The 13,367-nt window shown below is 40.3% G+C and overlaps 1 protein-coding gene across 4 annotated transcripts in view; it reads left to right on the forward strand.

The window, feature by feature from the left end:
• The window catches only part of RNF175 (ring finger protein 175), a 48,792-nt gene extending 35,872 nt beyond the window's left edge, over positions 1-12,920 (forward strand). For 2 of the 4 annotated variants that reach the window (XM_014737991.3, XM_070257648.1), the window contains exons 6-9: positions 1,184-1,304; positions 5,275-5,408; positions 8,430-8,531; positions 10,517-12,920. In XM_014737991.3, coding sequence (XP_014593477.2) covers positions 1,184-1,304; positions 5,275-5,408; positions 8,430-8,531; positions 10,517-10,637 — 478 coding nt within the window. In that variant the 3' untranslated portion in view covers positions 10,638-12,920. The remainder of the gene's footprint in view (positions 1-1,183; positions 1,305-5,274; positions 5,409-8,429; positions 8,532-10,516) is intronic. The other 2 variants (XM_023636415.2, XM_023636416.2) reach the window with 2 other exon arrangements.
• Positions 12,921-13,367: the final 447 nt, after the last annotated feature.

A 13,367-nucleotide genomic window follows, 5' to 3' on the forward strand; every position in this document is an offset into this window, starting at 1 on the left:
TAAAGAAATCTTTACCTTTAAAAAGAAAGAGGGTGGGGGCTGGCCCCGTGGCCGAGTGGTTAAGTTCGCACGCTCCACTGCAGGTGGCCCAGTGTTTCGTTGGTTCGAATCCTGGGTGCGGACATGGCACTGCTCATCAAACCACGCTGAGGCAGCATCCCACATGCCGCAACTAGGTGGACCCACAACGAAGAATATACAACTATGTAACGGGGGGCTTTGGGGAGAAAAAGGAAAAAAATAAAATCTTTAAAAAAAAAAAAAAGAAAGAGGGTGTTATCATAGAGAATCTGAGTGTATTTGAAATATGATCCAAAATGCAAAACAATTTTTTTTTATTAATACATGGTAACTACAGCATAGTAGCAAAGGGCCTCAAAATTGGAGCTTGGTTCCTGGTTTTATTTTGTATGAACTGCCATGTTAAGCAAATCATTTTTTCTAAGGCTCCATTTTTTTCAAATGCAAAGTGGGAATGATGATCTCTATCTCAAATATTTTCAGTAAGATAAAGTATTTGAAAGCATTCTGTAAAATCTAAGCTCGATAGCAGAGATTCTCAACACTAGCTGTATTGGAGAGTCACCTGAGGAGCTCGTTTAAATAACACTGCTGTCCAGACTTCACCCCAGGCCACTTAAATTAGAGGCCCTGAAAGTGGGTTTATGCATTAGTATATGTTTAAATGTCCCCCAGGTGATTCTAATCTATAGGTAGAGCTGAGAACCATTGATCTATTAAGAGGTTCTTAATGTTAGCTGCCCACTGGAATCACCTGGGGTCTGGAGAGCTTCCAAAAACATTGCTGCACAGGCCCCGCCCCAGAGAGTCTGATGTAAGTGGCCGAGGGTGCAGCCAGGAGTTAGAGATTTTTACAAGCTGCCCAGGTCTTTCTCTATGCAGCCAAGCTTGAGAACTGCTGGTTAGAGTGAGTTTATCTAAGCACTGCAGCCTTAAGAGGCGTCTAAAGTTGTCCACTTAGCTCTGAGAGGTAAAATTTGAATGGAATTGAAAGAATTTTAAATTCTTTCATTTGAAATAAGAAAAAGTAAACAAAGCAATGAAAAAAAAGTACCCCGAAGATTCTGTTAGATACTATGGCAGTAAATACTTTCCGAGCTGCAGCCCTCCCCAGCGCCCCAAATGCTGCATTCTTATTCCCTTACACTGTTGCTTTCAATAGAATCAAAGCTAGAGATTCTATGGATTTTGGCATCGTGTCCTTGTTCTATGGCCTCTACTATGGCGTGATGGGAAGAGACTTTGCAGAGATCTGCTCCGATTACATGGCTTCTACTATAGGGGTAAGTGTTGCTTTCATTCTTTGAAACCATCTATGGAACGTGGAGAAATGGTCTCCTCTTACATGTTTGCGTCCATTTTCAGGAATAAATCTTTTTTGGTTCTCCTAGCACAGTTGCTCCTGGATTCTCCTTGCATCAAAATTGTCTTTGCTAATTAATTAGAAAATACATTTCTTATTTATACAAAGTGTCTGGGAAATAAGGTATCTTTTAAAATAAAATACGCAATTATTTGGAAGTTACCATCTCTAGGATACTCCAGTTGCCAACATTTAAAGGATTAGGAAAAAGTCAACAGTAACAAAACCCTTTATCTCTGCCTAATGCAAATAAAAATCATATTTCATGCACATAAAACACTTTACAATCAACCAGTGCCTCAGGGTAATATCATAAAGATCAGTCATGGTTATATAGCATTAGAAGATATAAAAAGTGTGCTAAATGTATTCTGACTGTAAATTGTTCCCTGGAATTAAAAAAAAATTCTAATAGTTTTTTTTAACTCTCTTAAAATTAAAGAATGAACAAACTTTCTGGTTAGATGGATTTCAGATTCAGACGTTAGGAGCATTCATCTGTGTCTGACATGTGCACATCTCTTAAAAACTTACAGACTAAGGGCTCCAGAGATGACCCAGTGGTTTCAGGAAGTCTGCGTCTCTGTCCTCCACCAGTTTCTTGGTACACAGCCAGATAGAAAACGGAAAATCTAGTGTGAGCGGCAAGGGAAGAGTGAACTTCTAGACTGTTCTCTCTCTCCATTTATGGGGCAGGACTAAGCACGCATGACCTTGACTTTATCCACAACCATATGCCCTTCCCCTCCTCCATAGGCTCTACCTTACTTTTCTCCTAGAGCCTGGAATCCAGCTTCTGTAGTCAAATGCTAGAACAACATATCTTTTGGAATCCCTCTGCCATGTATCACCTATGGGACAACTGCCTTCTTATAAAGGTTTAAGGTGAGCACTGGAGGGAGCATTTTCACTCCCAGCTCCTTTCAACAAAAACCAGAAGCCATAGCCCTGAGAAAATTCCCAAAGCTTCTTGTGCTTGTTAATGGACAGGAGAGAAAGGGAAGAGTTGTATGTCCTCCATTCTCCAGTGGACCAGGAAGAAGAGATTTAATATGGCAAGTCTTAAGCTTAATTTAACTTAACCAAGGTTAACTTAACCAAGTCTTTAAGCACCAACTTTCTGGAGACTTCTCACCTGATCCCACCCCACCAGTCTTCAACTTCTTGTCATCCTCTGTCATCTTCACTCCAGCTACAAAATGTGTAAAACCCACTGCCACAAGCCCATTGGCACAGCCACCAGTGAATTGATAGTGTGTGTGTGTGCACTCGTGCGCATGCTTGTGATGGAGGTAAGGAGGAAGCAGAGGAGGAGCAATCTCCATTCTCACACCAGTGCCTAAGCTCCACACCAGACTAATTAAGTCAGAATCTCTGGGAATGGAGCCAGTGCATCTGCTTTGTTTTAAAAGCTCCCTAGGAAAAGGAATGAGCTATTAAGCCATGCAAAAACATGGATGAATCGTAAATGCATATTGCTAAGTGAAAGAAGCCAGTCTGAAAAGGCTACACACTGTATGATTCCATTTATATTACATTTTGGAAAAGGCACAACTATGGAGATGCTAAACAGAGCAGTGGTTGCCAGGGGTTTAGGGAGGGAGTGAGACTGACCAGGTGAAGCATGGGGAAGTTTCTAGGGTGGTGTCATTATCTTGTACAATATTGAATGGTGGCTACGTGACACTGAGCATTTGTCAAAATCAATAGTACTTTATCACAGAAAGGGCAAACTTTAAAGTATACAAATCTAAAAAATCATTTAGGATGTCAGAGAATGCCAGGATAGAATGTAGACTGTGACAAAAGAATCTAGGTGTATTACCAATGTATGAAATAACCTCACGAAATGGGGAAAAAGTGCTGACTTAAGTAACTTTGAAATGAGTGGAGATATAAAATCAAAAGCAAAAGGAACTGTCCATAAGCACAGTCCTCTAATTCATAAAGTTGTTTCCCTCAGGGCTATGGGTTAGCAATTCTGATACCACTATACGTGTATTCTGGAATTTAACAACTAAGTACATGGATGATCAATAGTGGGAGCTATGTTTCTCACTCTCAGAAGGTTATAGACAAGCCAGGGGAAAAGGCTAGAATGACCCATGTAGTAATGAATGAGTTGAAGACATTGGACCAAACTCATGTTTAGCTTAGTATATATTACATGTTTCTTAATATAGATGAATACATATAGAAATATTTACAGATATGTCCATATACATGTATTAGTATATACAGATATATTTCCTTGCTCCATCAGCTAAGAAGCTCTAGTGAGCACACATAGTGCCCAGATCTTGGTTTAATACCATTCTACAATGAGAGGAACCAGGACTCCTTGAAGAAATGGCTGATTCAGGGTCTTGGCAGGAAATATACAATATGTGCCTGGAGCAACTTGTAGTGCCACAAAGTAAAGAAGTGCTCAAAAAACACACAGCAAAAAAACCCCACAATGATGGGAGTATGTCAAAGAGACACAGGATTCCAACTCAACAAGTGGCCAATGGCCAAAGCTGGAAGAATTTGAGCAAGAAAATAGTAGTAATGGTAGTTTTAGTAGTAGTACAGGGTTATAAACCAAAATATTAAAGAAATATCCATGAGTATACACATACACACACACACACATCGTATCAGTTCCATCTCTCTGGAGAACCCTGACTGATACAGAGGTGGAGCATACCCCCCACCACTTAAGTGTAGGCTGGTCACAATGATTTCTTTCCAAAGAGTACACTATAGACAAGGAGTAAAAGAAAGAGTAGCTTTATAGTGGAGAATCCTGACAAATGTTACTTCAAGCCAGGTGATCAAGGTTAATATCAGCAGTGATAAGTCATGTTGATGGCATGTAGCCTTGTTATGGTGTGATAAGAATGATACTTTACCTCTGTTGTCTCCCTCCCCAAAACCCATAACCCCAGAGTGATCACAAGAAAAATAACAGATAAATCCCAGTTGAGGAACATTCTACAAAATACTCCCCCAAAACTGTCCAAGTCATAGGAAAAGTGCAAAGCCTGAGAAACTGCCATAGCAAAGAGGAGCCTGAGGAGACATGACAACTAAATGGTATCCTGGATGGGATTCTGGACCAGAATAAGGACATTAGGTAAAAACTAAGGAAATCTGAATAAAATATGGACTTTATTTCATAATGATGTGTCAATGTTGCTTCATTAATTGTGACATGTACCATACTAATGTAAGATGTTAATAGAAAAGGAAACTGAGTATGTGGTGTAAGGGGTCTCTGCGCTATCTTCACATCTTTTCTTTAAATCTAAAACAATTATAAAGTAAATATTTTGTTTTTTTAAAAAAAAAGCTTCTTAGGGATTCTAACGTGCTGCCAGTTGAGAACCACTCCTCAGCCACAGCACTGGGAAGATGCAGGTATCCCAAATTAGAATCTGAAATGCATTACCTTCCAATGGGATTCATCTGTGTGCTCCCTATCATCACATGGGAATTAAAAAATATAGTGATGCCTGGGGTTTACTCCAGATCTATGAATCAGAATCTCCAGGAGAATAAAGGGAAGGGTCAGGCCATGGGTAAGCTCAACAAGCTTCCTACAATGTGATTCTGAACTACAGCCCTGGATAAAAACTATTCCTCTTGAAGGATTCCTCAGTGGGGAAGTTAGACTGGAGGTTATAATTAGCAGTGTACTTTGGGTCCATTTGGGGTTCAGAGGGGTTTTGCCTGGAAACCTTAACCCCACTGTGGCATCACTGCTATGGGAAAAAGTGTTTCGAGTTCTAAACCGACAAAGAAGCAGTAAAGCCTCTATGTCCCAAAGTCTGGCAGTGGCTTCTGTGTGTTCATAGAAGGGCATGTGCTCTCCATTCCAACGGTGCACTGTGCATTTCCCCCAACAGTTCTACAGCATCAGTGGGATGCCCACAAGGAGCTTGTCAGACAATATCTGCGCCGTCTGTGGGCAGAAGATCATTGTGGAGCTCAATGAAGAAGGGCTCATTGAAAACACCTACCAGCTTTCCTGCAATCATGTGTATCCTTTTCACGGGAAACCCATTTGGGCTTCATCAAGCCAATGTTGGGAGGGAATTTTCAAATAATCTGTGTTGGGCATGGGAGATGGCAAGTCAGGGAAGACTGTCACATCACCTTCCTCTGCTCCTGTCCCCATCTCCTCTGCCTTGCTTACCTCCCGTTCCCAAACCCCAGGCCTTTTTCCTCCTGCCCATCTTTCTTTTTGAGACTTTCTGATAATCCCTGCTGAATAATGGACTGCTCATTAAGGTGAACCTCCTCCTCCAGTAATTTCCTGTTTAAAAAGGAATCTTAGTGCCACACAGATAGGAAGGCTGCCGCATCTGCTCAGGATGTGGTCTTGGAAAGCTGACAAAGCCATAAGTGAACAGACAGCCAAGAAAGACCAGGGAGAGAAGGGTTTGGGGGTGAGGAAAAGAGAGAAGTTTCTGATACAGAGAGGAACTCAGGACTGTCCAGGTGGAGCCCTGTGTCTGAATCTCATGGGACCAATAACAACAAAGTGTACTTTCCCTGGACATAATCCTAGGATCCTGTTGTGTCAACAGTGGTAACAGGGGCAGCCAAGTATCAGTTTTGTTCTTGAAAAGAGGGTAATGCCACAGGCAGCAGGACACCTGAGATTACAAAAGGAGGGACCACAACTTGAGCACCTAGTTCTTGGACCATTTCGCTACTCTGCCTATGGGTTCTGTCCCAAATAGCCATCTATCAGCTGAGGGATCTTTAGGTGTTAGGGACCAGACAAGCCTGGGCCTGGAAGCCAGCATTCTCTGGGCACTCCAGTAACTATTGAGGAAGACCTCAATATATGGAAGGATACTGGGGTCAAGAGCCCTGAGCAAAGCAGCCTGTGCTGCCCGAGCATGTAACTCTGGATACCAAAGTTGTGTTTGGGTTGGCCAACAATCAGTAATTTAATTCTTTTCTAAATACAGGGGGAAAAAGGGCATCATTTAACTTTATTTTATAGTACAATATCAATTTTATAATATTGCTATACATTCAGTCCGTTCAAAGCTCTGGCATTCACGAGGTGGTCAAACCATCTGTCTTTTGCCTCTGAAGCCCACCTAACTCAGTCAGTTATACCCTAGATGTGCAGCACCAATGATTCAATTCTGTTTAATCTGGACAGATTCCATTTACTCAATCCTGAGAGTGAAAAACTGGACCAAATGGCATCTGAAGTGTAATAGGAGCCCTTACTGCAACACTTAAGCCTTAACAAAGATATCCCATATGGAATTCTATGGTGGTTTTTCAGTGTGATACCTTTCCCAAAAAACTATCATTCTTAGTAGAAGTTTTCCAAGTCTGGCCCTAGTTTTAAATATGATTTACGCTTCAAATGTTGGAACAGAGCCCCTTCTGCCATTTGCAAGTGGAAATATTTTCTCTCTCCACCTTTAAAAGCCCTTAGGGATTGTTGTACATGTGTGCATATGTAATCAAAAATGTAGTCACCTTTAAATTTGCTTTGCAGGGAGTATTATTAATGGCCCATTTTAGCATGAGTCATATTAGGAAGGAGTGGGCAAACATGAGTCATGTTAACAAGGGGCAGGGGACTCTGAGCATTGCTCTGCAGCAGTGCTGCCAGCTCGGAGGCTTTCTAGCATTGAGATTTGGAAGATGAAAAAGAATATTAAAGAGGAGGTGGACATTTCAGTGCTGGCTCTATGACCTCTGAACTCTATACCTATCTGGAAGATGGGTCCATACTCCAGCCCTTTTGAATGAAGGGCTGTATGGGTTTTAATTCAAAATCTTGGCTATAATACACCACTTATGTCAACCCAAACATATTGCAAAAGTGACCCCAGTTCCAAGAACATAAAATAGTGAAAACTCTTACTGGCACACAGATCTAATGTTGAGGAATTATATACATGGCCTTGACTTGTCTACACCTCCATGATCCTCTATTTGTTAGGGTGAGGACTTGTACATCATTGCTGTTCACGTGGGTATGTAGCAGGCCACTCAGAAGATCATGTGATCTGGATCCAGAAGCTGCATTGGGACCAAAGACTAGAAATAAATCAATAGGATGGATCTCATTACAGTTAAGCATTTTGCCGGAATCCATAATGTTGTGGAACCTGGGAGAATACATTTGCAAAAGTAATCGGTTTTGAGTGATTCATTCAAATGTCCCTTCAATGATCAGGCACTTATGCACTGCTTAAGGTGCTGAAGACAGAAATGAAGGAGACATAGTCCCACAGGTAGCCTATGGTCCAGGAGAGACATGTAAGTACCCAGACAGTCCTGATACAGTGTGATACGTGCTTTAAAAAGAATAAGTCCCTGATGTGTGGGAAAACATAGGGTTCACTCTCAACTTTGGGAGCAAAGGGTCAACTTTCTGGACAAGGGGTTGTATACAAATGAATTTGTAAATGCCTAGAGTTTCAGAAGTTTATGAGACCTATATTCTATTAAAAATAACTGGCTCCTTATCAGCAATAAAAACAAGTTGAGAAAAAATTTATGAAGCTAATAGAAATATTTGTAAGTTTATGACCACAAATAATTTAAACTTGTCCAAGTGCCTAAGACAAGGCTGATTACGTAGTAGGTAATGAGTAATGCACGAAAAGTAGACTAGGGAAATGCTATGGAAAATGCATGAGAAATGCACAGTGAGCGAGGCAGGGAAGTACAGTGATACATTTACATAAGATATTACTGTATAAAAGCACTTTCACATTCCATATCTAATTTAATTCTTGCGAGAATCAAGTGAGGCGAGAGGAACAAGTAAAGCCAAGAAGCCAAGTAAACTCCTCAGAGTCACAGAATTATTGCAGCCCTGACTCCAAGCTCACAGTCCTTGGAGGTTCCATTGTCCTACAGAATCTCCCTACAAAGGGATGTGCGCAATCCAGTCATGACTGACAGCCATTCTCACCCTCCACTACTCCACCCTACATATGGGATCACTTCCACGATGTCTTCATGAAGCAGACTTCGCTCTTTAATATCTAGAAGCTTCCCTAACAAGATGCCTAAGCTTTCATGAATTCTGCATCCGAGGTTGGTGTATTGTTGGTAAAAAGCAGACTTGCCCTTACTGCAAAGAGAAGGTTGATTTGAAGAGGATGATCAGTAACCCGTATCCTTTTTTTAAAAAGTTTCAAAACATTATCTTAAATGTTTCTGGTGATGCATTCTTCAGTCGAAAATTTCATTATCTTCGTTACAGTTATAACACAACACTTTCTGTTTTCCCTAACCACCTATTTCAAAATGACTTGCTGGTCTCTTTTCTCCCCTGTGCCTATGTTACTATTCTGGTTAGGAACTTAAATGCCAAAAAAAGATACTTTCTACTATTTATATTCCATATATTCCACTATAAGGGCTTTAGTGGGAATATGAGGGGGTGTTTCAAAAAATAGGTAATTATATGGAAGGATAAGATAAATGAAAGATGGATGGTGAGATAGACAGACAGACAGATGAATGTAGGTAATTTGTAGATGGCGTGGGTGGGTAGATAAATAGATTGGAATTGAAATTTTAAAAGCCCCAAATGAGAACTAGAGTATAGGAAACTATTTTTAAGGTGTACCAAATTTTATTATTTCCAGAAATGAGTAGAGTTTTTTTCCCTTGGATTTTAGCTTTTTCAATTCCTTGCTATGCCTCATCTTTTCTTAGATTAAACCCTAGTGATAGTAATATTGAAAGGAAATGAAGACCCACAGACTTGGTCACCTTACGGCAGCAACTAGAATTTTTATAGACCCCAGGGATTCCCAATTGAATAAACCCAAATCTCACAAAGGCCACAGGAAGGTAAGGGCCCCATCCAGAGCTGACTATAAAGACTTAATCCTCAATCCCACTGGCCCAAGACCATAATATATGTCTTTCAGGGTGGGTAAATGGAATTAAAACTTATCTCCCATTAAGCAGAAGAGCCTTGAGAAGTTGGCATCAATCTGCCAAGTACTCTCTCTTCTCATTAGAGACAGCCTTTCAATACTCTGAGTCCCAGTCACCTAAATTTCATGGTGCCGAAGGAGACACCTCCCTGGCTTCCTGCTCCCCCTACTTTTCACCAACCCCAAATGTACAGTTTTAACAATGGCTGTTGGCAGCAACACCCCCATCCCTGAGGACTGCAAATCAAGGGAAGACTTTCAAGTGGGGCAGCAGAGGAGGCAGCATCGAGGGGTCTTTGGGCCTCAGAACCTTGCCAGAGCAACACCCTCTGCAGCCACCAGCTCCATCCACACGGCTGGCCTTTGTTGGTAAGACAGTCCATCTCCAAGACCACTGAGGCTACAGGTGTGCGATGCTCCTTCCTCCTGCCCTCTCATCCACTCTCCCTGAGTTTCCCTACAAACATGAGGAGACCGAGTCCAGAACCACTTTTGATTAAGACTTTATAAAACTACAGGACATAAATCTTTCTTATAAAATTGGTGATAATATGATCATAAATGTCACCTTCAATGATCATTCAAATAACAAAGGACAAGTGGTTTCTTTATATGGTCTCGAGAGAATAAACTTTTAAATATTACGTGTACTCTTTTTACTGAGACTCCATAGAAGAAAAGGTACACGTGAAAAAACAGCCTTTATGTGTGTAACATGGCTATCAGAAATGCTATGTATCAAGTGCTCTTGGCACAGTTTATCAAGGATACCAGGAAAAGGCATGTCTTAGCTGTGAACTCATGTTTTTCTTTTTAATATACTATGAGCTCCTCGGATGAGCTGACTACAGGAAAGCCCAGAGCTGTTTTTGCTCACTTAGAGCAGCTTCCATTATCCTTGGTTTTCCAACGTGGTCATTCTCCTCTTCCTCTTTCCTTTAGTATATCACCTTTGCTTTTTATTCCTGTTTTAGAGTTTGAGATTTTATTGTAAATTGTTTGGATTTATTTTTGGAAATTAAGTGTAGCATAAATGACAATGATAACCAAATGCTATAAAAATCATGCAAGGGGCTTTTAAATGAGCACATACAATTAACAAGAAAGGAAATACCCACTCATGACGTTGCTTATTATCTTTGCAAATGATATTTATGAACATTTCTGCTACTTGGCTGTAGATAGAGCAACCTCCTTAACTGGGATTTAGCTGGGAGCGCACACGCTTTTTGTATGGACAAATCCTGGATTGGCTTCGTTATTTGGTGGCCTGGCAACCCGTGGTGATAGGAATAGTTCAAGGCATTAACTATTCTCTAGGGCTGGAATAGTACAGCTGACTTGCCCCAGAAGCAATGTATTGCATGTTGAAATATTTTTAAATCCTTGATCCTACATTTAATATTAATATTCTTTTTTTAATTTTAGAGATGATCCCAAGAGTTTAGAGAAGTGAATAAAATTTGGTCTCTTACATAGGCAATTTGTCTATGTGGAGAGAATTTAAAGGGAAGTTGAACAATGCAATAAACAAAGCATGCTTTGCATCTTTCCCATTTCAATTGTTTTCTAATCCATGCCTGCAACACATGTGTTAACAGCCCACCACAGACATCCCACCTCTAGTTTGGCTGACGATGATCTCATCTGTAAAGTGTTTCAGAGGTTTGCAAAGTACTTCTTACATACACAATGTAGTTAGAACTAATACCTTCTGATCAGTTCAACGTCTTCAAAGAAGTAGGCAGAGTTGTTAAGTAATCTGTGGTTTAAGGATGTGGTCTTTTCTGTTCTTTGTACTTGTCACCAAGTGGCAGCTTTGGCACCACAAAGCTCTTCTATATGGAGAGGGTTACTCCCAAAACCTTCAGCACAAGGTGCCACAGCCCACTCAGTGGGCCACAGCTACACTGGGGATGCTGGGCCTGCCAAATGCTCTCAACCCACCCAAGGGCTGCACTAAAGTGGGGAGAATCACTCTCTTCTTTTGTGCCACTCTGTTCACATATGCACACATACACGTGCACACACACATGCACACACACACGCACACTCTATTGCCATGCTCTGCTTTTATTGTCTCAGAGCACTTATCAATACCTGCAATCATATCATGGATTTATTTGTTTCCTGTTTATTTTTTGTCTTCCCCTCCATGAAGGCAGAGAATGTTATCAGTTTTCTTCCTTACTGTATCTCTAGCACTTGGAGCAATGCCTGGCACGTAACAGGCACTCAGTGAATATTTGTTGAAAGAACGAATTAATCCAGGAGGAGGGAACAAAATGAACAAAATGGGGAAGGCCAGTCAGAAAGAATTAACCCAAGATATGTTGGACTCCCAAAATTAATTCATTTTAAATTTATCAGTCATTTCTTAAACAGCCAACACCATCTACAGAACACCAGACATCTACTCTGCAATGCCTGAAGACATCACACTTGTATGAAGCAAAAGGGAAACACATCTATTGCTAAAAATATCGGCAAAGGATCTAACTTAATGTTATTCAGAGTTCCATCATAGTTGTAACAAAGAAAACTCACACACAGATTTCTACCTGTTGGTAGTTTTCCTTCCTGAAACTGCCCAGTGCTTCAGCATTACGATTGGTTCACCATCATGATTATTAGAAGATTTGACTCTGGTTTATTTCCCTACTCAGCAAACGTTCAACAACTCAATTCTTATTACATACCAGGCATGTGCAAGGGTTAAAGAGAGAAAACAAGATTGAGTTTATAGTCTATTGACAAATAAAAGCCTTCACATTTGGATAAAGCACTAACTAAATATTAGTTTTTCTTCTGTAAAAGAAGGAGTCCTTAAATTGACCTCTGATGTATTTGCTTTTTTCTTTTATGGACAGCTGCCTGAGGGTAGCTGTTAGAACCCTATGAAGTCTGGGCAAGTCAACCAGTATGTATCTGCATGGAATCCTGAATGACCCTGAGAGTTCAGAGATGTTAGATAATAATAATTAAACAATCCCAGGAAAAAAAAGATGCTATTTTCTTTATATGGTTTAAGTATTTGAAATCCAATCCCAATTTTGTGAAGATATATATAGAGAGAAAAAAATAAAATACTGGAGAGCTATACACTACCCAGTTGCCAGTGTTTACCCCAAGGTAAAGGGATAAGAGCTGATTCTTATCTTTTATATGTTTTCATCTCTTTTCCAAAATTCCTACAGTGAACATGTTTAACATTTACAATGCGAAAAATAAAGTCTTCTTTTAAAATATTGCTTTAAATCTATCAATTAACTATGAAGCTATTTCTACTGTTGTTTAAATTTTTTTTAGGTTGGAAGGGTTTTTTTATTATTAAGGTCACATTGGTTTATAACATTATATAAATTTCAGGTGAAATCACTATATTTCTACTTCTGTACAGACTGCATTGTGTTCACCACCAAAACTCTAGTCGCCATCCATCACTGTACATGTGTCCCTTTACCCCTTTTGCCTTCCCTCCACCCACTTCCTCTCCAGCTGTTTAGATCATTGAAATTAAATCTACATCAAGTCCGTGTTAAATTTGTCTGGTTCTCATGATAATTAACATTGTGCTTAATGTAGGAAATAGAGAAGTAAAGCAAAAAGTCCATTATGGTGTTTGGTTTCTGTGGCGTCTCCTCAAGTTTCCTTCTCCTGAACTTTCCCATTTTTTTCTTAGGCTGCCTACTGTTCCCTCCATTATACTCTCCCAGGAATTTATATGAGAGAGAAGAAACACGGTGTGAGTTTCCCAAGGACTAAAGCCTGTGATGCACTTAATGAACTTATCTCTTTGGGATAGTTTTCTGCAAACAACAGGGTCCCTTATATCCCTACTAGTATCCATAACAGAGAAATATCCATTTACAAACCATAAGACATAAGCAGATGAATCACTTTTTGGAAAAGAAGAAGAAGAAGAATAGCTAACATCTACTATAGGCATCCCTGTCACCCCGTGCAAGCACCCCATGGTCCCCATTCTGACAGGCTTGGTCCTCTTGCCCTCTTCACCCCTCCAGGGAAATGGTAAGCTAGGGGTGTGCACTCAGTGGTTC

Source organism: Equus caballus, chromosome 2 (genome assembly GCF_041296265.1).
Source record: "Equus caballus isolate H_3958 breed thoroughbred chromosome 2, TB-T2T, whole genome shotgun sequence".
In the NCBI taxonomy this organism is placed as follows: domain Eukaryota; kingdom Metazoa; phylum Chordata; class Mammalia; order Perissodactyla; family Equidae; genus Equus; species Equus caballus.